Source organism: Centruroides vittatus, unplaced genomic scaffold, assembly GCF_030686945.1.
Source record: "Centruroides vittatus isolate TY-2023 unplaced genomic scaffold, ASM3068694v2 contig_452, whole genome shotgun sequence".
NCBI lineage: Eukaryota > Metazoa > Arthropoda > Arachnida > Scorpiones > Buthidae > Centruroides > Centruroides vittatus.
Genome location: NW_027122248.1, coordinates 625,758 through 653,691, shown reverse-complemented (window position 1 = coordinate 653,691; position 27,934 = coordinate 625,758). Strand labels below are relative to the sequence as shown.

General features: G+C 38.9%; 1 protein-coding gene across 2 annotated transcripts in view; it reads left to right on the top strand.

The window, feature by feature from the left end:
* Positions 1-20,007: 20,007 nt before the first annotated feature.
* LOC136977171 (U3 small nucleolar RNA-associated protein 6 homolog) overlaps positions 20,008-27,934 on the top strand; it is a 45,862-nt gene continuing 37,935 nt past the window's right edge. For both annotated transcript variants that reach the window (XM_067272618.1, XM_067272617.1), the window contains exons 1-2: positions 20,008-20,247; positions 27,175-27,259. In XM_067272618.1, coding sequence (XP_067128719.1) covers positions 20,156-20,247; positions 27,175-27,259 — 177 coding nt within the window. In that variant the 5' untranslated portion in view covers positions 20,008-20,155. The remainder of the gene's footprint in view (positions 20,248-27,174; positions 27,260-27,934) is intronic.

Genomic DNA, 27,934 nt, shown 5'->3' with positions numbered 1-27,934 from the left:
TTGATTTTAATACAAAAATCAAAAGTAGATAAATAAATATTTAATTTTTAAAATTATTTTCAAAATTTATTTATTGAAAAAATGTACATAAAGTTTTATAATTCAAACATGCATGTACTTACAAATTAATTTAAAAGATTAGAAGTAATAATTCATTAAGAATTTAATTTAAAAAAAATTACTGATTACATAGAAATTTTTTAAAATTTATGTAGTGAATTACTGTATATTTTAGTAATTATGAATATGTTAATTTTTTTAATTTCAATTTTACCAACAGTATTTTTTTAAACTTGATTATTAAACTTTGACTTTTGCTTTTTAGAAATAAACTATGCAGAAAAGACTAGAATACGAATCTTCAGTATAAAAATGCTTTAGTTTTATAAGATTATATTTCCTGATGTTGTTGTGTAGTAAAAGAAATATAGAATCGACACTTTGTTAAATAGTAATGATATCGGACATCTTCTTTCGAAGTTAATTAAGTTCAAATAATTTTACCGTCGCATTAATATTATAATAAGTTTACTTAATTGTTATAATATTTTATTAAAATCATGTTCTTCACAGTTGAGTGAAGAGTCTACCACTGCTTTTTCAAGACAAAATTTATTATTTTAGTCGTATTTAAATGAAACTCCATTCTTTTTTAAATTAAATATATCATAATATTTGTAAGTGATTTATAGAAAAATCTGTTTATCAATAAGAATAAAATTATCATAAAATATAAGTATAGCTAGTTTAAGAGCATTGTATTAGTTATTCTTCAAATTTTAAATATATTAAGAAAATATATTCAGTTAATTTGCTCTAGTTTTTTAAGAATTTTTATTGAATTAATAATAAAATCGTAAAAATTCTATAAATTTTAATTTAGCATTTCTTATGTAAATTTATTAAAATAATGAATAACTTTTAAACTAAATCTTCTGAACAGCTATATGTAATTTGCTATACATTTCAAGGCACAATTAAAACTTTTAATCCGATAACATTCAGTATGAACGATGGTAGCTTGTAATATGTTTATTCGAAGACTACAGCAATGTTGTTTGCTGTTTCCTGCCAATCACAAAAATGCATTTCGGCTATTCGTGCGACCCTGTTGAGATGACCAAAGCACGTAATGTGAATAACGAATGAAATAAAACTGTGCTCCAATAAACCCTGCAAGTCTTTGTGATTGGTGGAAAACAGGAAACGATATTGTTATACTTTTTAAAGTTTTAATAAGGATGTTTTAATTTGATAATTTTTTTCCAATGAAGTTTCAATTATTTTATAGTATTGTAAATAATTTGCAAATGTAGTATCATAATCCAGGAAATGTAAGAAAACTAAAGCATAATTTACCTGGAGAATCTATTTTCTGTGAACTGTCCAAAAGTATTTTGAACTATAATTCTCTCTTTTAAATCATTATTGTCTACCATGATTTTTGTACAATAATAGGACTTATTATACTGGTGTGATCAAGTAGGTGATGATGATTTAAAATAGAATTAAGGACATAGATGCATAATTAATTATAATTCTCTCTTTTTATTGAAAAATATTACATTCTGTTCTAATTCATTGTGTGTAATATGTAAAAAGATGACTTACCTATTTTTAAATAGAATATTATCTGTTAAAATTTTATTTCTTATTATCTAGTCTATTATACAATGTTTTGTTATCGTTAAATGTTTGTTTTTGTAATTACACGAAGCCCGTGATGCATTTCTGAAAATAGCAAGTAATTAAAAATGAATAATTGTTCTATATGAATTTGTAATGTAACTAAAGCCATCAGTTGATAAAGTACAAATTCTTAAAAATGCATTGTAAAAACTTTTATAATTGTTGACAGATTTCAAATCAACATTTTAGTTTATTTTTTTTAAATCTTAAAAAAATATTTGTGCCAGAACAAAACATTTTTACATTTAAAACTCATAAAAGTACAATAAATCATTGGAAATGTTGAAAACAAAAGTTAGATTTTTATGCTTACACTTAAATTTTTCTGTAATTATTCCTTCAATTTACATTCATTTGTAATAAGTATGTATTCACATGTAGTTTTATGTAATATATTATGATACTTTCATTTTTTTTTATACATTTATAATATAAATATATGAATTATACAAATATTAATGCACTGAATTTGTTTTCTATTATGTATTTAAAATATTTAACGATTTGCCATTCAAATATTCATTTGTAAATCACACGTTTTTTCATAAATTAATTCATTATGATTCGTTGAATTTTATATGTTTTTTAAAGAAATAGTCATATGTTAATCCATTTTCTGTCATTTAAATTGTATTTAATTTTTTTTATAAATCATATGTAAGTGTAATTGATACTATAGTTTAAAGATTGAGAAGTGAAAAATTTCATATACATTTTCTTTTATATATTTGGATTATAATTCCGTTACTGGGTGGTGTTATATATATATATATAAATTGTTGATATTGAATAAAAATTGAATATATTCTTTATTTGTTTGTATAATATTTTATATTGCTACATTAACGTTACACAGACAGAACAGAATATATAACCATGGTGACCAAACTATGGCTCTTCTAGACCCTTACTGCAGTTCCCGTGTAAGTTATATACATATAACATAAAATATAGTTTCGACAGAGTGGAGCTCTTGTATTTCTGATAGGCAATATAAGGTGTATTCCGTAAATATAAGGGCTCTAATAGATTTTTGTATAAAATCATTCACACTGAGAACTTTGTAAAAATAATTTGTTTTTGGCTTACTTAAACTCAAATGCACATGTAAAAATGATAACCATTTATTGAGACAGAAAAAATTAAATAACAATTCTAAAGAATCACAATTAATCCGACTGTTCAAAAATATAAAGGCATATAACAGAATTAACTGAAACAATGACATGTTAATAAATTATATTTGATGATAACCTAATATGCAACAAAGTCTCCTTTGGCTAAATTAACTTCTCTAAATGTGGTATGGCAGTGATTATATGAGTTTTTAGAGGACAGATATGCTTATTTCTTTCCAGTGACAAATAATAGCTTGTTTTACTTACTCCATACTATTATATTGCTGCCTGTTTGCTTATAAGTTCTAGCAGAATCCCCCAAAGATTTTATATCAGATTAAGATCAAGAGACAGCCAGCCAATCAATAATAGTCATCCCATTATTGATTGGCTAGCCCAGTTGAAAACCATTCATACATATAGGTTGCCGTGTGAATGGGAGCATTGTCTTGTTGAAAGAACCATCAGTTCCCAGCAATAAGTTCTGTAAAAGGCAAGAGATTGCTCGCTAATATGTCTTGATATCATTTGCTATTGTACTGTACAGTACATCCTTATAAAAAAGCAAGTGGAGTCTTTTCTTGTCAATTAAACCCACTCCAAGCCATGACCTTGTCATTTGTAATATAGTCCTTCCTCCCTTCTCAAATCATGTCAGTAGTGGCTCCAACCATCTGGACCATTAAGGTCAATTTTTTTTCTCATCGGTCGAGATATTTTTTTCACATGTTCATCCAGCTTATTTTTTCCCTGGTCCATAGTAAATGTTTCTCCTTGTGAGTGGACTTTAGTAATGGGGCAGGTTTTCTTGATTTATTTAGATGCCAGCACGTCTGCACAACTCTTCCAATAGTTGATTTGCCAACGTTATATCTGGACGTTGCTGCTAACTTCTGAAGTGATGTTTTGTTGCTGGAAATCTGGTGAACAATGGCTCGTTTTGCCCTGTTTGTAAGGATGCCCTGTCAATTTTGTTTTACTACATCAATCTCCATGTTTAATAAAGCTTTCGATTACAGTGAATGACAAATTTAATTTGATGACTTCTAACGTACAGTACATTAGAAGTCATCAAATGACTTAAATGTGATTTAGAAATTATATAAAATAAATTTATTCTGTAAACAGTTTTATTGTCCAATAAACCCTTTGATTTTGTATCAGATCATTTCAAAAACAGAAAAACCAGTCATTACTTTTGGTTTTTTAAATTAAAAGTAAACGTGAAATACGATTAAAAGCTTTTATTGTCGAGTAATCCGCGTGATGGGGCTCTGAGTAGTGAGAAGTTCTACACAAATACTGAATTCTGAGTATGTAAAGAAGTTTAAGCATAGCAGCATGATTCTCTTAGTTTAAGCTATAGTGTCTACAATGCGAGAGGGGCGAAATAAGTAATGCTTTTTTATTGGCATTTTGAGATTAAACCGCCATTATTCTTGCAGGCAATGTGTTAACGAAACTGAAACGAAAACTTAATTCTCTGCAAACAAATTTTAATTAATCAAAGGCTAGCAAGGACGTACCCAGCGAGGAGCAGGGCCCTAGAAGAAAAATTAAAGTGTAGTAATTGACACACAGACACCCAGCACAAACATATCAATTTAGTATCAGTTTGAATAACGAATATTGTGGCCAGACTAGAGTTATTTGTTGCGAAATCTTAGAACTATTTCGCTGTTAGCTGTTATTCTTGCACTCACTCATGCCAGATGGCTCTTGATTCTGAAATATTCTAGCAAGGTCTGTAAACCTTAGTTCTAGTAGCAATGCGTAATACACTAGATAGTTCCAGACTTTCTAGCCAACTCACTTGTAGTTTAAAAGGTCCGACTTACCGGAAGACAAATTAACCTCTTCACTCTCTTTCCATTATAAAAATAATTTTTTGTCAACCCATCCCTTATTATTATTGAAAAATATTATTCATTTGATTTGAAAAAAGTAGTTTTTTCGATTTTTTTTTCATTTTGTTAAAACTGGTTCCTAAAATGGCACCTTCTCCTCCGAATAGCCAACTTTACAGGGCCTGCAACGGTGGCTTCTCTGCATAAGTCTCTGTCGTGCTGGAAAGCTGTCATTCGTCGGTTAGCTTTAAAAATAATTTAAAAACGAAAACATGACAAAACATAAAATGAAAATAAATTTATTGACATAAAGACATTTTAAATAATCACAAATAATAAAAAGAATGAAAAATAATTATAAAATACAATGTTATACAATCAAACGTGAATGTACTGTGTATATTTACTGAACATAGAAAACAATAATAAAATACAATATACTGTATTTATAGATTTGCTGTGATTATATACCAAATATAAAAAACAATAATGCGATACAAAGTTATACATTTGCACATAAATAAATAATATAAAAAGATGAATGAAGATCATATAATTAGGAATAAAAGTGTGAGGATTGCGCTCCTTATTGAAAGGGGTAAGTTGACCCGACTCGTTCCTCTCGCTTTAGGTCAGGATGTCACGAAAGGGCCTTTACCGTATGGGGGTAGTGGTAGCACGGACGCAAAGACAGTCACACAAGTAAATATAAAATTATCGCGTTTATTTATATAAAAACATGCTTACAATAGAAACAATAATCTGTCCAGCGAAAAGATAGCACCCAAATGACGGCGAGTCCTTCCCAGGGGCACGTGAGTCACACACCGGGGAAAAGGTTCTCCTGTGTAGGTTGTTGAGGGTTTTCCTTCAATCGTTTAAAGGAGGAAGTGGTAGCAAAGTCCAAGTTGCACAAGATCACAGCGCTTACGATGTTCCGTTGGGAAATTAATTCTCTAATTCGTCCCGTGGAGAAGTCTGCGATGGGAAGTTTGGTCCCGGAAGTCGTCTGCCGTATTCGGTTCGTTCGCCTACAATCCCGAGCTGAGTCGAATGGACTGATGTCTCCCCAACCTCTTCGCTTCCAACCTCCCCGTGCCCTTGGAATTTCGGGCTTTTATAACATTTTTTTCCCGAAATTCCGAACTTTGGTTGGTCCGAACGAGGGTCTTCTTTTATTCCATTGGTCCTCGTTTGTTGCCAGGGACGCGATTCGGGCCGCGGGGTCGCCGAAGATCCCGAACTCCCCCACCCGGGCCGCTCACCGTCCGAGTCGGGTGCTACTAGAACTAAGGTTTACAGACCTTGCTAGAATATTTCAGAATCAAGAGCCACCCTTCCCGGACGACGGTCCCGTAAATTACACTCTGTGTTTTTCTGACTCGGAGAAGGTGCAGCCGGGACCATTCAGCCCCGACTACCGCCCCCTCCGATGGAGAGCCGGACAGATTCCGCTTTGAACCGTGAACCCGATGACCCAAAATTACCCCGGCGGACGATCCCTCAGTCGTTCCCACGATGTACGATCGGGGATCTGTCAATTAGGTCGGGAATGTGACAATTAAATCGTCTCGCGCACCCATTCCTCGACCACCTCGATCTTGTTTACCGGATAAATCACCGATTTAACGACTTTAGCTCGACAACCACTTTGCCGAAAGGGGGGGCGAACTTCCAACAGATGTTCGTTATAAGTTAGTGGTCCTGTTAAATTATTTACAAAATAAAAAATGAATTCGAGAAATAAAAATTAAACTTCGAATAGGAGAAAACAGTAATTATTATTATTATTATTATTTATGTTCTCGACTCCCGACCCCACAGGGCTCCCCCTTTTGTAAAAATGACGCCTAATTTCAGGGCGTCATTTTACCTGGCGGTATGACGGCGCCAGTCCGCACGTCGAGCGCTTTTTCCTTGTCCCGCTGGATTTTACTTGACTCGATTTGGGGTGCGCGCGACTTAGTAGTTTAAGTATGACCTCTCGGACCAACCAAGTGTACCGCGCTTAAGTAGTGTTTCACAACAACCCGAACGCGCTGACAGTTACAAAAATCCGCGCATGAAATTTTTTTCTGATAGCCGTACTTAGAACTAAACAGAATGGGGTATCCTCCCGACATGGCTGACCCCCCATGATTTGAGCTAGGATGCTCAATGTACATACGACGATCGGTACCGACAATTGGACTAAAGGATTAACATATGTCCGAGCGACACCAACAATTTCAATGAATACCGTATATACTATTAATACCGACTAATTGATTAACATAAGTATGGTACTCGCGAGTTATGCAATCAATTTAAACAAAATGAATCCTGTATACATAGGTCTTACCGACAATTTAAGTGAAATGAATAGCGTATACCGAAATCAGTGAGGTAGTTATATCGAGCATTGGTTTTCGAACCACCATGCACCTACACGTGTAACAAAAGAAACTCGGATAAAAGACAACTAGATTGAGCTTCGCATCCCGATTGACATTTACTTCGTGACCTACAAAAAAAAATTTCACTGTGGTCGTGCCTCCCCGCGTATCATGGTTCCTCTCTTCTTCACCGAAATGCTAAAACGATCGTCACTTCCGTCTGCCTTCCCCTTTGCGCACTAACGCCGGGAAACGAGTTATCCCATTCTCCGGTTCCGTAGACTGACTCGCGCCGGACTCACCCCCATGACGCTCGAGGGTAGTGCCCGCCGGCGGGAAAAGCGATTAGCCGCTGACCCCAAATTTGGGCGGTCGCGTGTCTCTCCCCGCGATCGTTAACTTCTTTCGTTACGCTCAAAACTTAACGGCTGCCTTCTTTTCCGGGCCCTTAGTCGTCCCACGTGGTGCTATCTTTTCTGTCCGTCCGACCGAAACGATCTAGCCATTTCTGCACGTGCCAGATCGGGGGAGACAAAACTTTAAAACGTTTTCCGTGAACAGCGACTTCCCGACAGTCACACTTCGAGTGCCAAACCGACCGTCGTCTCGTCCCGCGTCAAATAAAGAAAAGACTCGAATCCCATAAAAAAGATATATATATATATGTTTATTAAAATTCATTTTTTTCCTAGTAAAAGATATCAAATAAAAAAAGGAAGAAAAAATTTTTTTTCTTTTCGTTTTCCTTGCTCAATCGACATCAAAACGAACTTAGATGGGTGGGTCTTCCCGACAGTCCCTTTTTTTCTTCCCTGGGGGGTGTCACCCTGGGTAGAACCTATGAGCCTCGCTCGGCGGAGCCGGAGCGAGAGGCTATTTCTTCTCTGACTGCCCCCAAACGGCTTCTCCCCGGGACCTGCTCCGGCCCGGGTTCAGCCTCGGCACCAACCCCGACCCTAACCAGGCGGCGACGCTCCTCATACTCGCTTAGCTCCCTGGGCAGGGGCTCGCCCACTGGGAGGAGAACCACTGTCTCCTGGCCGCCTGCTCGCCAGGCCTTGGCCCTTCGGATAGCCTTCTTTAATTGATCCTCGGGGACCAAGGCGCCGCCACCGGAAGCCAACTCCCGGGGCGCCGATCAAGGCCCCAACTCCACCGCCCAAGGGTCTCCCTCTCCGTCTTCCACCCGAGGCGGGGGAGTCATCTCTGCTTCCGCTGCTGTTGCAACCTCCTCCCTGAGACATGGAGGGGGCATCACCTCCTTCGGCCTCCTTCCGCCCACGGGACGGACGGCCACCGTAATCTCGACGGCCCCATCCCCGGACAGGCCCTCTACAAGGGCGAGGGGCAAGGCCAGGCAGTCGCCGTGCTTGAATGCGCTCAGCACACTGCCAGCCACCCACCGGGGCTCGTCTTCATAGGACACCCGCTGGGCCCACTCTCCCAAGTAAACGTGATAACGAAATCGGCGGGTGCCCAAGGACCGGAGGAGGAAGTAGACCATGGGGCCCTCTTGGCCCTCTCTTTTTTCCTCCCACACTACTTGGGCCAGGAATCTATTTCGACCCCAGGCGATCCCGGCCACCCATGAGCACCGCCGAGCCAGGCGCCAACCCATGCAAATCATTCGCAAGGTAGGTGATTCCTCTTCTATTACCACGGGATGGGCCCCTGCCAGGTGCCTTGAAATGGCCTCCCGAAGGCCCTCCCAACGGCCCCGGGCGAGGGCCGGGCAGCGGCACGTCCGAAACGGACAATATCTTTCGTGTGCCTCCCGGTCCCGCTCCCCGAAGAATTCCTTGCACCCCTCCCGTCGGTAACGACAGGGGTGCGCGAGGGCATTTACCAGTTGGTCTAAGATGAAACACTTCCCCCCATTCAAGAGCCCCCGACATGTCGGGCAACGCTCCACGCGTTCCCGGCACCGGGGACACACAATGTGTCCATTCTCACACAGGGTGACAGGGGTCGCCCTCTCCCAGCACACCGGGCAGTCCACTAAACCGGCGAGCGTGAGGGCCATTTCAGTTAGATCTATGGTTCGCCCGGCTGTTTCACGGTCGCTGTCTCTCTTCTTCCGGTGCGCCATTGTTTTCCTCCTTTTTTTCTTTCCTTAAAAAAAACAAAAGAGACGTTGAAATCAGTCGACCGCTCCTACGCCGATCTCGCGTTCGCGTTTTCACCAGACCTCGTACTTCCGTCGAGGCGGTCAGCCCGATTTGCACGTTCTTCCTTTCCCTTCCGTTCAGCTACTTCACGACCATTATTTAGCGACTCTATATCCATTTGCATGCACGCTCAATCCTTACAAAGTTATTGCGTCCCTATACGACTCGAACCCCTTTACTGTGACCTATTTCTAGTTCGGTTCACAGGGAGGTTATATTAGGGGCGTCCACGCGACAATTCCCTGAGTTTCCTGCCCGCGAACTACCTATGTACAAAGAAAAATTATAAAATATATTTTTTTGTTATAAAAATACGTTACGGTCCCTTTGATGATGATCTCTTCCTACGGGAAAAGACCATCATTCACATCGAGTGAACAGACCATGAGGAACTAAAGGCAATTGGGGATACGTCTGGCCCTGATCGGCCATTCTCGATCCGTCAATCTCCCCTTCCGCGCTCGAATCTATACCCGTATTGATCACAGCTTCTTCGCCACCCGCGACGTTACCCCGTCTAGTCCGACTAGTGGTTGGCAAGACCCAGGGCTGTTCTGGCACTGGACCCTGACTTCTCAACGCGTACCCGTGAGACGCACGCGCACTAACTGCCGGAGGGTCAGACTCTTCGGGAGTTGTTTCCCCCACTTGGTCCTGAGTGATCGAGGTTAAAATAACCTCGTCCCACGGATCCACGGGCTCAGCTAATTGCGGTCGGCTAACCGTTGGCACTTCGCTTTGGTCATTGGCGCGGGAGTCTGGGTCTCTCGGCGCCGTTGCCGAGGTCTCCGAATGTACAACCGCCGGTTTTAATCGGTTCGCATGCACATGCTGTTTCTTTCCGGTATGTACTGTACAGTACAGTACGTGCTCTTTGATATAACAAAAAAAAGGGAACGTCGTCGGTACTGGCGTGTACCGTTGTGTTGTAAGCGAAAAGCGCGTACGGGATCATTCCGTCCCAGTTTCGCTGATCTCGATCGACGTAATGGGTTAATATATCAATGAGCGTTTTATTAAACGTTCCACCATACCGTTACATTCTTGATGATACACGGTAGTAAGGAGGCGATCTATGCGCAATAATTTGCATACTTCCTGCATTAGCTTGGACGTAAAATTGGTTCCGCGATCAGTAAGTAATTTCTTTGGTACCCAGTGACGCAAAACAATCTGGGTCACGAAAGCCTTGGCGACCGTCTCCGCCGTAGCGTTTGGGATAGGGACTGCCTCAGCCCACCGGGAGAAGTGGTCTATAAACACTAGCAAGTATTTATTGCCTTTGTGTGATGTTGGAAACGGGCCCTGTATATCCATCGCGGTCATCTCAAAGGGTCTCGAAATCCTAGGGAAAGACTGCAGAGGTGCCTGATGTCCCGGAACTTGACGACGACGCAAGGTACATACATTCTTCGCAGTTCTGGCAATAACGGGTTATATCCCTAGCCATTTCGGGCCAGAAGAATTGCGTCCGTATCTTTCGTCTCATTTATTTCACGCCTAAATGTCCCGCGGTAGGGATATCGTGGAACAACTTTAGCACAATCTATCAGGGTCTTCGGCACGACGATCCGTTCCCAAACCTCGTTTCGCTCGGGGATTAATTTTTTGTGACATAGGACTTGGTCGGCGTCCAAATAATAAGAGGCCAAATCGACACTAAGATCGCCCTGCCGCGAGGGAGTGTCTCCTAGCAAGCGCTGTCTGACGCGGTTACAAAATTCATCACTTTGCTGCTGTTCCTTAATCTGAGCCTTACTAAAGATCGGGGTTACCTCCTCTACTTGCGCAATCGGCAAACGGCTCAAAGCATCCGCGTTTGAATGAGCCTTACCCGGTCTATGAACGATCTCGAATTGATATTCTTGCAGGGCGAGATTCCACCAACTCAGACGCGAGCTCTCGTCCCTTACATTGATGAGCCATTTGAGAGGGCGATGATCGGTGACAACTTTGAATTGCCTGCCATAAAGGTACGGGCGAAACTGTTTGATCGCCCAAATCACCGCCAAGCACTCCTTCTCCGTTGTGCTATAATTCCTTTCCGTCTTTTTAAGGAGACGACTGGCATAGGCCACCGGAAGCTCGCCCCGTTCGTCCTCCTGCGACAACATCGCGCCGATTGCGGCGTTCGATGCATCCGTCGCTAAGATAAAAGGGCTTTCAAAGTGGGGCGATCGCAAGAGAGGGGCAGAGATAAGCATCTCCTTAAGCCTCTCGAAAGCCGCTTCCCGTTCCTCATTCCATTGGAATTCGACATCCTTTTTCAGCAAATAGGAAAGGGGTTTCGAAATTCTCGCGTATTGTGAAATATGCCGTCGATAATACCCGGTTAATCCTAAAAGTGCTCTAACATCCCGTTCGTTTCGCGGTCGAGGAAAATTCCTAACACTTTCAATTTTTGCCGGGTCAGGACGGATTCCTTCCCCCGACATTTCATGACCCAAAAATTTGATTTGACGCTGTAGAAAGTGACACTTTTTCGGGTTTAACTTTAAACCTGCCTCGGATAATCGTTGAAGTACTAACTCTAACCGCTCGAGGTGCGATTCGAAGGTGGAACTAAACACGAGTATGTCGTCCATATAAACAAGACAAATCCTATTTTTAAGTCCGCTCAAAATCAAGTCAGCTCCCCTTTGCCAGGTGCTAGGGCTATTAACGAGGCCCATCGGCATGCGATTAAACTGATAATGTCCAGAGGGTGTACTAAAGCCGCTTTTCTCCTTAGATTTTAACCCTATCTGCCAAAATCCACTCAAGGTATCCATGGACGAAAAGTAGGTCGCCTTCCCCAACAGGCTCAGTGACTCCTGTATGATGGGCAAAGGGTAAATCTATCACGAGACGCTGCGAACCGTCAGATTTCTTTACTAATAATGCCGGGGAAGACCACGGAGATTGAGAATGTTCCACGATTCCAATCTCGATTAGGTCGTTAACTAATTTGTCCATGTGTTCCCGTTGCGCGTAGGGGATCCGATACGGGGGGCGATAAATCGGGAGACTATTTTCCGTGTCTATATCATGCTGAACTAAGCTACAGAAACCAAGGTCAAAGTCGTTCTTGGCGAACACGTGTTTATATTTATACAGGAGATCGAGTAAGGGGGCTACTTTACCCTTCCCTACTTCACTCAAATTAAATAGGTTAGCAAATTGGGCTCGCGTTAGCTCGCTTCCAGGCAGCTCTTCGGGAGCGGCCTGATCCCTAGATTCATCTTCCGCTTTAAAAAAACGCACCTATCTTTAATCCCCTTTTAACCTTCATCGGATGTACTGTACGTCCGTATTCATGAGGCGTACGGGAATTTCGCCGCGTTTGCACTAAAACACCGGCGACAAACAAATGTTCCTGCTCCGGTGAAAACGGCTCTACCACGCCTACTTGGTTGACCTCTTTTGAGGTCACTCTCCCCTTTACAATCACTTCGGACTTCGGGGGATGACGTAATCGTCTGTTAAGACAACTTCGTTAGGAGAGTCACTCCCGGAACGGGAACTCTCCCCTTTCTCGACGGGGTTTCCGTCTCCCCTTCGGCGGCTGCGTCTTTTACTACGCGCCGACCTTTCTTTTAAATCTTGAAAACTAACCAACTTATCATACTTTATTTTCCCGCTACTTACGCCGTTAATATACCCGTTACCAATTGTTGAATCTTTACAATTATTACTGTTACCGCTACCCGCGTTATAATTATCACTATTTCGACTACTGTCCCTAAGACTCCCGCTATGTCTTCTACCACTATGGTTCACACTATTATCAATTTCCGCGGAATTGAAAAGTTTCCCCGCGCCCATTGGGTCGCTTCGCACCGAATTTCCGGACTTATGCCTTCGATATCAACGTAACCGCCGCGCCCGTGTCGACCAACACTAGAGCTCGATTTTCGTTAATCTCGCAGACCAGACTGTTTCTCGCTACACCCGTTATCCGAGTAGTCACTTTCGCCTCATTTTTCGAACACACAAAGGAACAAGCCAACCCTCTAACGTTCACCGATCTTGATTAGCATTTTTCCCCTGTCCCCCGCATTTTCCGTCCCATCGGACGAGTTTTCTGGCGCGGGCAGCGCGGGATACTTCGTCACCGTGACCGTAGGAGACGAGCGCTCGCTGCTGAACCTTTCCCCTGGCCATCCCTGACCATAACGCGCTGCATAAAATGGTGCCGCGTCCGCCCACGAATACCGTGACGCGAAGGATGGGAAAAACGTGGGTCCCTGCCATTCGGGCATCCTTGCCTGCGCATAATATGTGGGTGCGAACCAACTTGGGAAAAATGGCGGACCCTGCATGGGTGCCCTGCAGTTTCCCGAATCATAAGGAAAAGAATTCGGCCCGCTAGGTCGCCCATAACTCGCTTGTTTTGGTTACCTCCCGAAGGTCGGTCGATTATTATTAAAAGATGGGGTCGAAGGGTAATTTGCGGATACTGGATAACGCGGACTTAGAAAATAATTTCGGGGGGTGTGTATGTCTCGTTTGCCTTATTTCTAAATGGCTGCGACTGTCTATTTTGCGCATTTCCCTCTCTCGGGAGCGGCGAGTCTTTCGGTCTCGGTCCCGGAGCTGTCCGAAGCTCGATTTTTTTTTCTAAATTGGCTAATTGCCCCGTAATCTGACTTATTTTTGCCTCCAGCTCGGACTCGGACTGTACTGTCTCCCTTCCCCTTCCGAAGCCGCGTCGGTTGCCGTATCTACACTCGCAACCCAAGTTCGCGTTTTTCCCACTAATTGTTCAATTGTTTCTTCTCGTTTCGCGATTGTCAATGCATCCGAAAATGTCCGAGGGTCGTGGGTCAAGACGTTTCGTTTTATACGGTCGTTGAGACCATGCAAAAACTGAATCCGAAGCTCGTTTTCTCCAGCCTGCGTAATCACTGTCGCCGGCTAGAGTTTGTAACCGAACTGCAAATTCCTGAACCTTCTCGTCCCGTTTCTGCATGCACGCGTGAAATTTCTGGACACGGATCGAATAAGGCTGTTCACCGAATCGTTCAACCATTAATCGCTTAAAACTATCGTAATCGCTTACTTCCTTCGCTTTAACGTCGCGTCACACAAAGACCGTATTTCTTATTTCTTTTACGCGTTTATTTTAACTAAACATGCTTACAATCACAGCCAACAGTCGTCCTGGTGGATGAGGTCAACGTCGATCCGTTGATACGATTTCTGCGGGGAAAAGTTCGTTTCCTACCGCAAACTGGTCCGCAGGAATGATCTGCTGCTAACGTCTTTGGTCCCCTCCGGTGGTGGTCAGGAGATCCAGAAGCGGGAGGTCTCGCTGGACTCGAGGCAATGGAGATCGTCTCAGTAAGGTCCAGGTGGTGACTCGTTCCGGGATTGTCCTCGGAATCTCTAGGTCTTCTCTTCCTTTTGAGATAGTCTACGTTTGAGTTTAATCCAAAGTGTTCGTAGCGAAATCTCCGGTTGTCCGATCGTGCACTCGACATTCCAACTTCTTCCTCCCCAGGTCCTGGGGACTCCGGGTTTTTATCCTAAATTTTCCTCCGAAATTCCGGAGATCTGGTTGGTCCGAACGAGGGTCTAACTTCTATCTCATTGGTTCTCGTCTGTTGCCAGGGACGCGATTCGGGCCGCGGGGTGGCCGAAGATCCCCGAACTCTCCCACCCGGGCCACTCCCCGTCCGAGTCGGGTCAAGCCCTTCCTCGGACGACGGGGAAGGGCTTGACCCGACATTCAAACAATCTGTTATACCGATTTAAGCTTTGATTCGCTTTCTTGTATGTGTCTTTTGACTGTCTCAACCAATAAAGGTTTTGTCAATTATACTGCACTATAATTCTTTCAATAATATTAGTTCTAAATTGTAAATGTTCCATTCTGCCTCCATTTTCTTATATAATACAAAAGAATTAAATACACAAATATCTAACAAATGGAAAAATACTTTTTTGTAAAATTTCTTCCCTCTTTTTCTTGTCACTGGATAATCTCGAAGATGCTGATCCAAAAGGTCAATACCTCCCATTGTGTCGTTATAATCGACAACAACCTGTGGCTTTATAACTATTTTACCGGCATGAGTTTCTTTACTAACCATGACCATAGAGAGTAAAGTGACGGCTCTTTTGACTTGCCAGATGAGGACTCGCATAACATAGAATTTTACACCGAAACGAGACCGTTTGAGAGACATGTATTGTCGAAAGACGTCCTTTGAATAGCATTAAACTCTCATCCACCACTATATCCCTTTCTGGGACAAAGAGACGCGAACATTTTGAACATAAATTTTGAACTATCGGCCAAATTGTATTGAGTTTAGGGTTTGGATGAGTTCGCGGATTATAATTTTGATTATCGGTAAAGCGCAAATTTTGTTTTATTTCTAAAAAAACGATTTCTTGACGTTAATCTTGGAAAACTTGGAGTTGAAAGTGTTTCGTTCTTGATCCAATACATCCTCTCATCCGGTTTATGAATAATTTAAAATAATCTAACAGTTCTGTGACTTGTGTTCTAGAGAACGACCTCCAGAAATTCCAGTGAACGGAAACCGTGAAGGCCTCAGGGGTTGGATACGTATTGGCATCCTCTTCGCACATATTTCGAGCGGTATCTATATCTGTACCATCAGAGCTGTTGGACTCGTCGATACTAGGTATATAACTCTCTGAACCATTTTCAGAGAGTGCCATATATTCGACGTCACTATCAGACATTCTGCCAATAAGAAAAATCATCTAAAAACCAGTCTTATTCTTTTATGCTACGCGCTAACAATTAGATAATATTCTCCGGAATAAATAGAATTATCATAAACTTATTGAATGAAACAGAAGAATTCGCTGACAAATATCCAAAAAAAGGAAAGAAAATTGCAGGCACAAAACTAAAACACGGCTTGACAAAGCAAGATCAAGACTAAGAGTGAGATAAGCCACGTTTCTTTATGCAGCGAGAGTGTAGCGAAATGACGTCACGAGCAGTGTTGGCCAATTAGAAACCAGTTTCAGTGTGTTGGCTGTAAAGCGCTTCTGGAGCGCTGCATAAAGAAACGCGGCCATATTCTACAATTATTCAAAGGAAAAACAGAATAATAAATTTTTGAAACAAACAAGTAACAACAAAAGACCCCAGTATTGGAAGCCTTTGTACTGTACAGTACTTACCGTACAATAAACATTTACAACGGGCAAAGTTTTATTACAAGTTTCCTATCTGAGAATTGATAATTACATGCAGGTGTTCAAAAGTTCTTTCTAAATGCTTTTATACGTAAATAAATTTATAGAAATATGAATAACATACCAGCGTCTGTGATTATTGACTGTAAAATATTTTGTATGTATACAAAAATTTATACATTTCAAGATTTTATAACTTCAAAATAACTTTTTTCTGTAAACATTCAATCAATCTGTTATACCGATTTAAGCTTTGATTCGCTTTCTTGTATGTGTCTTTTGACTGTCTCAACCAATAAAGGTTTTGTCACTACCTCTGGCCATAAATATTTCGCGAGAGGCCGTCTTCTCCCATTGTAAAGCAATTAGAGGTAAGGAGGGAGACTATTGGCTAATAAAATCGATAGTCAACTTCTTTTACAGTGTAGTTCAGCGTTTCCCAACCTTTTTTGTGCTATGCCCCACCTAACCCTTTCTAAAATTCTTATGCCTTCCTAACATATACACTTAATTGTAACCACGGTAACCACGATAAAACCTGATCCTTTCATCAAAGTCTCTTGCACTTTCCAGTCGTTGCCAAACGCGACCTGGAACACCACAACTCACGTCTGTTCTCCTCAAGGTCTGGACAAAGAATGCCCTTTCTCCTGTTTCACCGGCATCAGGGCTTCGTTTATCTCTTTGTTCTCAGTGGTTCCCAGAATTGTTAATTCCACCCCAAGGGAAAAGGGTTATAAAGGAAAGTTCTAGAAGGAAAGGGAAACAAAGAACAAAGAAAACTAAAACTAACTTAAATCAATATTTACAATAAATATAGTGTACAGCAACTATACAGTTAACTTAAACTCTGGACGATAACATTTTCGAATTGCCCCTTAAAAATCGAATTGCCCCCCTGTGGGGCGTGGGCTCCAAGTTGGGAAACACTGATGTAGTTGGTTCCTTTCTGTCTATGTTGATATTAGATCAACGAATCTGTCACTGTGAAAACAGTGGAGCTAAAATTTCTGCTAAATGCCATTCCTCTCAGGTTACAATCTTTGAAATATGTAAACAATCGCTATAAAATTGCTTGCTTTTATCGTTTTTTGATCTCTAGGTCTCTAATTGCTAAAGAAAACTTGTTTCGTAGTATTTAGACTAGTAAATATTATATGTTTATTTTAAATTATCTGTAAGAAAACTTGTCTTGACTTCGACCATATGACACATCCACTCCTCTCCCAGGAGAGTGATTAGAGTAAATAATGTAATTAGTGTAAATAATGGCAATAACTTCTCACTTGCTGTATCTAGAAGGCTGTGGTTTATTTTGTTTTAGAAAAATGTGTGAGACTAATAAATCTTTGAAGTTTAGCGAATTCCTATAAATAAATAAGTTTTTGGTACAGTACTTGTGAATCTTTATCCCAGATGGTAGCGCCGCCCTGGAGACCAACATCTCAACTAGTACCTGTATCCCCTCGAAACAAATTAACTCGGCCAGTTGACCTACCAACAACACGTGTTTTCCAAACCTTTGTGAGAAAGAAAAAATGTCTAAGTTATACGATTTACCACGCACCGAGGAAGAATCTATATTGTTTTTTCAGGAGAAAAGTATTTTACCTAGTGTTCGAATATGCACAAATGGCCATAAAATGAAATCAAATGTCTAAAGGCGTTTGGAGATGCACCATTAGTAGCTGTGATGTAATGATAAGCATCCGTTCCAATAATTGGTTTAGCGGATCACGGATATCGTTTTTAACTGCGGTACGTTTTATTTACCATTGGATGGAGGAAGTAACGTCTATAAAGTGGTGTCGAAAATATCTAAATATTTGCAACAAAACAACTATAGACTAGAATAGTTTTTTGAGGGAGGTATGTGTTTTACATTTGTTGAAACAACCTAACAGGCGAATAGGCGGTCCCGGGAAAATCGTAAAAATCGACGAAACGCTTTTCACAAGGCGAAAAAGCGACTCTGCAAGGGTTCTTCCACAACAGTGGATATTCGGCGGAGTATGCCGAGAAACTGGCGATTGTTTTCTTGTTCCAGTTCCGAATAGAGAAGCAACCACACTAATGACAAAAATCGTGGAGTATATTGAACAAGAATCAACAATTTATTCCGACTGTTGGCGAGCTTACAGGACAGATGAATTAGAAAGAGCAGGTTACAGTCATTTTACTGTAAATCATAAATATAATTTCGTCCATCCAACAACGGGTGCTCACACTCAAAACATTGAAAGACTGTGGAACTCTGCTAAGTGGCGCGACAAAAAACGAGGCACGGCTCGCCATCCGGAGTCTTATCTTGCGGAATTTATGTAGAAGAAGTCATTGGGACAAGAAAATGCTTTTGAAAGCATATTAAAAGCAATCGCGGAAATATGGCAGCCGCAAACTATATGCCAGTAATTTGTAATAATGTAAATGGCTGTGTAGACATGTAATATACTTTAAAATAAACGATAATTTAATTATTTGTTAACTTTTTCTTAACATTATCGCAAAGTTTTAATTGACAGCGTCGAAATTACAAAGCTAATGTAAGTTGATAACGTGTGTTGGTAGGTTAGCCGCCGAGTCAATTTGTTTCGAGGGGATACAGGTACTTGTTGAGATGTTGGTCGCCAGGGCGGTGCTACCATCTGGGATAAAGATTCACAAGTACTAATTGTTTTTTTGTACAAATACAAATAAATTTCTTATATCACAATAATACTTATTTTATAATAGTTTCTAGTTTTATATGCTAACATAAAAAGGTTTACAAAAAGACTCCCACGAAAATTTACACCATTTTATAAAATACATTTCTAAAAATTTTAGTATAAAACTTTATTTATTTTATTATGTATTATTTAGAAACTTATTATTTTTCATACAACACAAAACTGGCAAGGAGACACTTGACACAAGCTGCAGTACAGATACACAGCTGGATGACGTTGAGAACAGCTGATTGTAGACTTTCGCGGGTTGTTCCAAACAACGCCTGAGGGAGATTAATTTTCCTACATGTCTGAACTAGTTATTGTAAATAATAGAATGTATTTCGTTATTTTCTAATAATTTTTATATTAGTTTCTTCTTATTACTTATATGCTAAGCTTAAAATCATCATCTTATTAATTTCTTTTTTATAAACCAAATACACTTTTTCTTTCTTTATACATGATATAAAATTAAAAAATGTAATTACGAATAAGATTTTTTGACAGAACAATAGAAAAAAGTTAAAAAAATGCTTGAAAACGGGAAAATTACCTACTAACCAAATAGATAAATAAACTAATTTTCGCCTAACAGCGACTCTCACGCCAGCTATCGACAACCTGAGAAATTAATTCTGCTGGAGAGCATAGCGCAATGACCGGTGTATCTACTTTATTAGTAATTCGTATTAGTTAAAAATGAAAATAAGTTAAATTTTTAGATTACTTATAAATGAATGAAGTTTTTTCATTCGCGACGTTAGCCTTTTCTCCCGATTCGAAGAGTAAAATAGCACGTTTATCATTTATTTATCGTGCTGCCAACGTTGCTGAACTCGTTATATGTTAAATAAAACAGAATGTAGTGAGTGTGATTTAAAATATAGTCATTGACAAAGTTTAAACAATACAATTAGAAGTAATGCTCGCTCAGGGAGATGACTTTTTTTTTTCCGGATTTGTACATCTGGCAACATTGTTACTGTTTAGTAGATGGCGCTCTGTATTTGAATTGTTAACACGTGTTATGTGTACGAAATTCGACGTGTTTTTATAGTTAAATTTCATATTAAAAATACTCAAAAAATGGCTGAACTTGTACAATTGAGAATAGAAGATGCTATCCCAGAATTAGAACAAATGGAAAGAATAGGATTATTTACAAATAAAGAAATAAAGTAAGATGTTTCTGAAATATTTAACCTATTTTATTAATACGTTATTAGCATGACTTACTTTTTTAATAAAAAGTTTTAAAAGAAAAAGTAATCGCGTTGTTTGTATGTTATGGTTTTCATAACCCTATGAACCATTTATTATTATAAAAAAATAAAAACATCTTTGCAGACTCTCACTTCCCTTACAGAATGGTGACATTGCAGTTCTGAATGAGGGATTGGGACTCCCCAAATTTTAGACACCCTAGAAGTGTTACATGTAGGCCATCAGTTCCTTTCACCTTTTTAAATCCTAATAGCATAGTCTACAGCTTTGGTAAGGTCCCAACTGCCTCATTGAGATCTGCATTTGTACCCTGGGGAGGAGAGTTATGTAAAAATGTTGTGACAGATTCTGATAGGTATTAGTAGAATGATGATATTGTAAAGTTTCAAAAATTTTTATGTTTGAAATAATAATTGTTGTTTACTAAACTTATTATGCAGAAATATTTAATTGAAAGAGGGGGTACCTCCAGGTTCCACTCATAGGGTGCGTTCTTTAATAGCGGTTGCTCTGTGTCTCCGCTACTATGGGAGTGCGCTGCTGTTTGTAGGCATTTAGGAACGACAGTGAAAGAAAGAAAGATGGCAGCGCCCTGCACTATTGATAGTATCGTGATGGAGGAATCTATAATTCTAAAATATGAGCTTTTAAAGGCAAAAGAAGGGTCCCAATTGTAAAATTTAACCATAAAATGGATTATTTGTTGAAAGAGCATTCAAAATAGCCACGAAAAAAATTAGAATGCCGGCTACTATTCGAAAAAAATTCGTAAAGACACTTACATCACCACGTGTGCTACTCGTGCTTTCACAATTTCTAAATTTTCATTCATAAAACCACATAATGGACCCAGAAACGAAACTATCTGAGCCATGGAGGATGCCATGTTGCTTTCCACCGTAAACTACTGCTACAAGCGACCGTTTTTGTCGTTTGACGGTGCACACTCCCACCGGAATTTAGGAACGCGTTCCGCAGAAATTTTTAAACGAATGTTGCTCATGCAGAGTTACACAGAGGAATAAAAAAACGCACCCATAGGTACAACCTGGAGGTTGGGGGGGAAGTTGATGAAATGGCAGTGAGGGAGATGAAGGATAGGGGATCAAAGTGGGAGAGAAAGGTGAGAGTACATGGTGTCTGCATTGCATTTATTGAAAGCATAACAATACATATTACAGATAAAGAATTGACAGAGATACATTGATGTGCACCAGACAACAGCAAGTACAGTACATAAAAATGTATACATATAGAGCTACAACATAAATATTCCTAATGATTAACATGATATGTACGAGGGCTGTTCGTAAAGTTTGCGGCCTCAAATAGAACAACAAACAAAATAATGTTAAAACTTTTTTATTTTTCAATGTAGTCTCCTTTGTTAGCAATGCACTTATTCCAGCGATGTTCTAGCTTTTTTATGCCAACACAATAGGTTGATTTGTCAAGGTGTGCAAAATACTCGTTCACTTCAGAGATGACTCTGTCATTTGAGTGGAATCTCTTTCCAGCCAAGAATTTTTTTAGGTTTGGAAAAAGGTGGAAGTCACTGGGGGCCAAATCAGGTGAGTACAGTGGATGTGGAACTAATTGGAAGCAAATTTCGTTTATCTTTTGTTTGGTGATTCTGGCGGAATGTGCAGGTGCATTATCGTGGTGGTGATTCTTCTTCAAGTGTGGCCTCTTTTCTTTGATTTCTTTCTTCAGTTTTTCCAAAACTTCACAGTAATAGATAGCATTGATGGTCTTTCCTCTTTCTAGGTAGTCAATAAGATTCCTTTAGCATCCCAAAAAACCGAGGCCATCACTTTCCCCGCTGATGGAACTGTCTTTGCCTTCTTTGGTGGTGGCAAACTGTGATGTTTTCCATTGTTTCGACTGTTCTTTTGTTTCAGGAGTGTAGTAGTGGATCCACGTTTCGTCAGTAGTTACAAATCGATGCAAGAAATCCTGTGGGTTTTTCTGATAAAAGTCCAAACACTCTTTTGACATCAAAGTGTGAACACGTTTTTGCTTGGCGGTTAGCAGACGCGGCACCCGCCTTACTGAGACCTTCGTCATACCCAAATTTTCAGTTAGGATGTGGTGCACCTAGTCGACAGAGATGCCTGTTGTCTCAGCTATCTCACCAAACGTTTTCAAACGGTGATCTGCTAACACCAAATCGTGAACTTTGTCGATATTTTCTTCAGTGACAGCAGTTGACGGCCGTCCGCTGTGAGGATCATCTTCTACACTCTCTCTGCCAGATTTAAAAAGGGCTGTCCATTTTTTCACAGTGGTATATGAAGGAGCAGACTCTCCTAAAACTTCATCCATGTCAGCTTTGATTTGAGATGGGGTCAACCTTTTTTTCGTCGGGTATTTTATGACCACATGCGTCTCTGTCTTCTCCATTTTTGACAAAGCATGTGCACACTGACTATCTGCTAAGCTGTTGTGGCAAAACTTTATGACAAATCAAGCAGAAATTGGTATCATATCTTTAGCAAAGATGGCTGAATTATTCCTGCCAAAAATTAAATTGATTGCAGTGCCGCATTTAGGCAAGGCTGCGAACTTTCCGAACAGCCCTCATACAGTGAGATTTTGCTTACAAGAAGCAGGCAAAACAAGAGGATAAACATCAGTAATTAACATGAAAGTAGAGAGAATTATACAATTAAAACCATATAATTACAAATTCAATGTTAAGGTAAAGTACCTAATAAATACGTTAATTACTGGTGAGTGCTAGCACAGCAAGACGAGACAGAGGTGCTATATATAATTAGGAAAAGCCAGTAATGTACAGTGAGTAACTGTTTATAGATGGTAGTACATTGCAGACAAGAGTAACAACAACATACATCACGAATGCATAAGGGGTTCACAATTGGTGTTAGACATTGTACAAAATACAGTAGCAGAGATAAGTATGTACATAACCTGTGAGTAGGTTAATGATATGTGAGTATAGAAAAGTTACACAAACATAAGATTAGTGATGCATACAGATTGGTAAAGCCTGAAATTTACAATGAATTACAGAAAAACATTACAAACAAATATAGATGATACTGCACTGTAGTAGACAAGTGTGGAGTGCATGTACAGGACACATATGAGCACATTTGCACAAGAGAAAAAAGTGCTACTTACCCTGTTACACAATGGAATAACAGTCTGTGTAGCGATAGCCAATAGAGCAGCATAACTGGTTGGAAGCCTGGAACAATTGCCTGAGAAAAAGTTAGCCAGTTGATCAATCATTTCTAGCAGACTGTTGGTTGCATGGTGGGTTGAGTGCTGCTGCTGTTTCCAGAAACTTGATGAGATGTAGATAAACATTTGGGTCTTCCATGAGTCTGCTGTTAGGGCATGGCCAGTTGTTTCCAGAAAGACAGACTAATGGGGCATGGAGCACATGCCCCGTGAGTCTGTCTCTTTCCTGTGTGAAAAGTTCACAGTCCCACAGATAATGCTGGCTGTCTTGGATTGAAGTACTGTTGCAGGGGCAGATGTCCATGTTTTTAAGATGAAACCTTTTTAAACAGCTGTTGAAATTACCCTGTCCAGTAATTAACTGGGTCATGGAGAAGGTAGGCATGAAGTGTTTCCATTTAAGTCTTCGTTAACACTTGGGATAGAGGTGTGCCTGTAGACCTGTTATCCTATTCTTCTTGTCATTGACCAAGAGTGAATTCCCAAGTCCATTGCTTGATTTTAAAAGTGGAAATTTTGTTGTAGCAAGGAATAAGGCTGGAAGCAGCGGCCTGTTTGGCCAGCTGATCAGCTGCCAAATATCCCTGGACCCACCTAAAATAAATCACAAGCTTGTGATTATTGGTGCTAAGATAACAATGGATTTACAAAATGTTTTCATCTCCAATTATGGAGACTGCAGATGGAATGGAGGTCAGTCATACTGTCAGTGTAGATGGTGATAGTTTTGTTGTGAGGGAACCATTCGGAATAGACATGGTCTATCGCCTAGACAATGGCCAGGATTTCTGCTGCGGCACAGTGCAGTGCAGACCCAGTTTGAAAGCAGATCTGTGAGTGGCTGATGGTAAAGGATGAAAGCTGCCCCAACATCTGCTATATTCTTCGATCTATCAGCATAGATGGAGATGTTGCTGTCAACATTCTCACTTAAGTAGTTATCATCAAAAGTAGGATAATCCTGATAATAGTTGGAATATGCTAGCTTGTGCTTGATGCCAAAGGTAGCAATGTCACTCTTTATTTGGTCTGGGAAAACAGAGAGGATGTTGTTATGACTATGCTGCTGTTGGAAATTTTGCTGCAGATATTTCAGTTCAACATAGCCATCCTGGCTTTAATATATACTGGAAAGAGGCTCACAATGACAGCAGGGTCGAAGTACATGCTGTTCTGTATGCTCTACAAATATGTAGAGTGACAGTCCTCTGTGCCTTTAGGAGTTTGCGTTGAATGTGCACAGTTTGGATGGCTGCTGCCCAGATTGGTGCAACATACAAAAGAATAGGCTCTATGGGCCCCAGGTAGATATAGCATGCTTCATTATAAGATATACCCCAGGTATTTTTTTGCGATACTGTTCAGAGCATTAGACACTTGAACAGCTTTGGCACACCATGTCTGTGTTTAGTCTATTGGAGTTGCTGCTCAAGAACAACCCCAAGATAAGTGAAGTTAATTACTCTTGGAATCCAATGCCCATCTATAAGAATCCTAGGACTTTTCTGGAGTTGCGTGTTTTTCAAGAAAATAATATATGTGCACTTGTAGTTGATTGGGAGGTTAACACTTTCACTCCAGTTGGAAACCTTTTTAAGTACAATGGAACCTCGCACAATGAGTATTTCGCATAACAAGCAAACAAATTGTAAAAAATTTTGTTTTGCTCATTTCTCAGAGCAAACATTCTCATTTTTAAAGTTTATTTTGGTAATGCCGCAACACTTAAGTTTTATTACTATATAATGAAAGTCTATTTGGCTGTACTATAGATTACTCCCTATGGAATTTCGGGACTTTGAGTATATATTTGAACTCAGGGGACTGAGACGAGTTTGATGGTATCCTACTTTTGGACTGAAGACAAAAAAATAAGAAAGTCGTCATACTTTTTAAGTTATCATACTTTTTTAATGCTATCATGCAGATGGCACTGTAGTTGCTAGTACTGCCATCTTGTGGTAAAGTCTGCAAACCATGACGTTGGACTACGGTCATCTCCCAGAGGGATAGGTTAGGTTTGTTGGACAAGCTGCGATAGCAGCACGTAGTACTAGCCGACTGCGAGGGATAGCGAGCATGTCAACGGCTGAGGGGTCATAGGCCCCGAGGTCGAGGAGCGCGAGGGTGTCCGAAAAAGACTTAACTCCAACTGCAGACGATCAGTGTGCTCGTGGATCAACTTCTGCCTCTGTTGAAGGTATATATAGCTGACTTGTCGGACTGCCTGTTAAACACTCGATAGGCTTAGCAGAGAGAGCAACGCGACTCCCGATCATCGCACAATGGACAAAAAAAGTATGATAACTTTTTTATTTTTGGTCTCCGGTCCAAAAGTAGGGTATCGTCGAACTTGTCTTGGTCCCCCGAGTTCAGATATATACTCAAATTCCCGAAATTCTATAGGGAGTAATCTATAGTATATCCATCTATTTTTTATAGGAAGTTTTTTATTTTTATATTTTTGAATTGACTCCAGAATTTTCTTTGAAAGTAAATACATTCTAAAATGTTGAACAAAGAAATAATAGAACATTTTTAATAAATAGTTTAACCTAATTACAACAAAAAATACATACAATAAAATTTTATATATCTGAAAATAAATCTAGCATTTGCACCAAAAATGTTAAAGTAATTAAACAAAGAAAACTTTTACAGAAAGATGTTTCATTTATTTTTTAGTTTTGTGCCGTTTTTTAAATGTATAATAATTTTAATATGGTAATGATTTTTAAATTTTGAAAATAAAATTATATGAATTAAGGCTGTTCAAAATATGAGAAGATTTCTTAAGTAGATATAAATCAAAGATGCTTGAAGATTTTTATTTACATCTAGTTAACAGACCATCCTCATAAATCAAACAGGAAGGTCATTGGTCAAATTAAATTTTGGTATAGTTATTATATAAATATCCTAATGCTGTAATTAAAAAGTTTATAATATAAAACCTATCGATTGAATAGATGTCTATTTAAATTATATTATTATTATTTTTATATATAAACAATTTACAATGATATACAGACAATGTTAAATTGTCTAAAAAATTCAGTATATTGATAATATATTTCAGGAAAAGAAATAAAAGAAAATGAAAAAGTATAAAAAAATTAATATAAAAGATACAAAGTCCTTTTTACATTACCTAATGTATCAGTTATAGTATTATATTTGTTGTTAAATATCAATATAATACATTTTAAAAGAACTTTTGAACGATACCTTATTTAAGAAAGTATCATAATATTAGTTTGCTGTTCAATTAAAATTTCGTGTTTAATTTATTTATAATATATGATTCTTATGAATGATGATAAAAAATACTCACAGAAACTTGATGCGATGGATAACTTAAAAAACAATCTTTATTTCAAACTAGATTAAAATGGAAAATTATAAACTGGATACATGTGTAGGGATTAAGCTAAAATTTTTTAAAATTGCATTAGTGTAATTTGGCTAATTGGTCCCAAAAAGTTGTAGCTTAATATCAAAAAGTTGTATGCCAAATATCAATTGAGATGGCATAAAATACTTTTTATAAAATTGAGTGTTATTATTATTGATTTAGTTTCTTTCAAATTTTTTTTTGGCAAGAGAATTAAGCAATGAAATTTATAACCAAATCAAGCATTTCTTTATAATAATATAATTTCTTTTTTCAGGTTGATAATTAAAAGAAAAAAAGCCCATGAGTATCGCTTACAAAGGAGACAAAAGACAAAAGAAGATTATCTAAAATATATTAATGTAATTGTTAAAATTTTTCTTGAATTAATAGTTTTTATTATGTAGAAATTTTAAGTTTCAGTTTTATTTAAGATATATATATATATATATATATATATTTTATTAATTAAATCTTAAAAATACAGTAGACTTTGGTATTATACTCACTTTGGATTCATCTAAACTGATTATTTGATGTTTAAAGATGGTTATTGTAAAGTGAATAAATAAGACTGTAATTAGAGGAAATTTTGATCATTGACTTATGTTAAAAGGACATTTACTTTTTAATTGCTTTAACAAAACCTGAAGATTTATTAATTATAATTATTATTATTAATTTATATATATAATTCATCTAATATTGTTCGTCTGCTGCCAGCTCAAACAACAGCCAGTGGATGCCAACAAGTGAAATTATTGTGTTGCATGCAAAAATAATTAAAATAATTAATGTTAAGAACACTCGTTAAAACTGATGATGATAACTGATACTTTTCTTGTTTGAACTAGAGTCCAGAATAGATTAGAATTCAGGAAAATTTGGTATATAAAAAACTTTGTAGTCCAAAATAATAATTAGGAAACATTGAATGAATTAGTCAGTCATAGTTCATTCATGATTGAGTCAAACAATAATCATGAGCAGACATAGTGTTGCGTTATGCACAGTAATTTATGTTTTTGGCTATACTG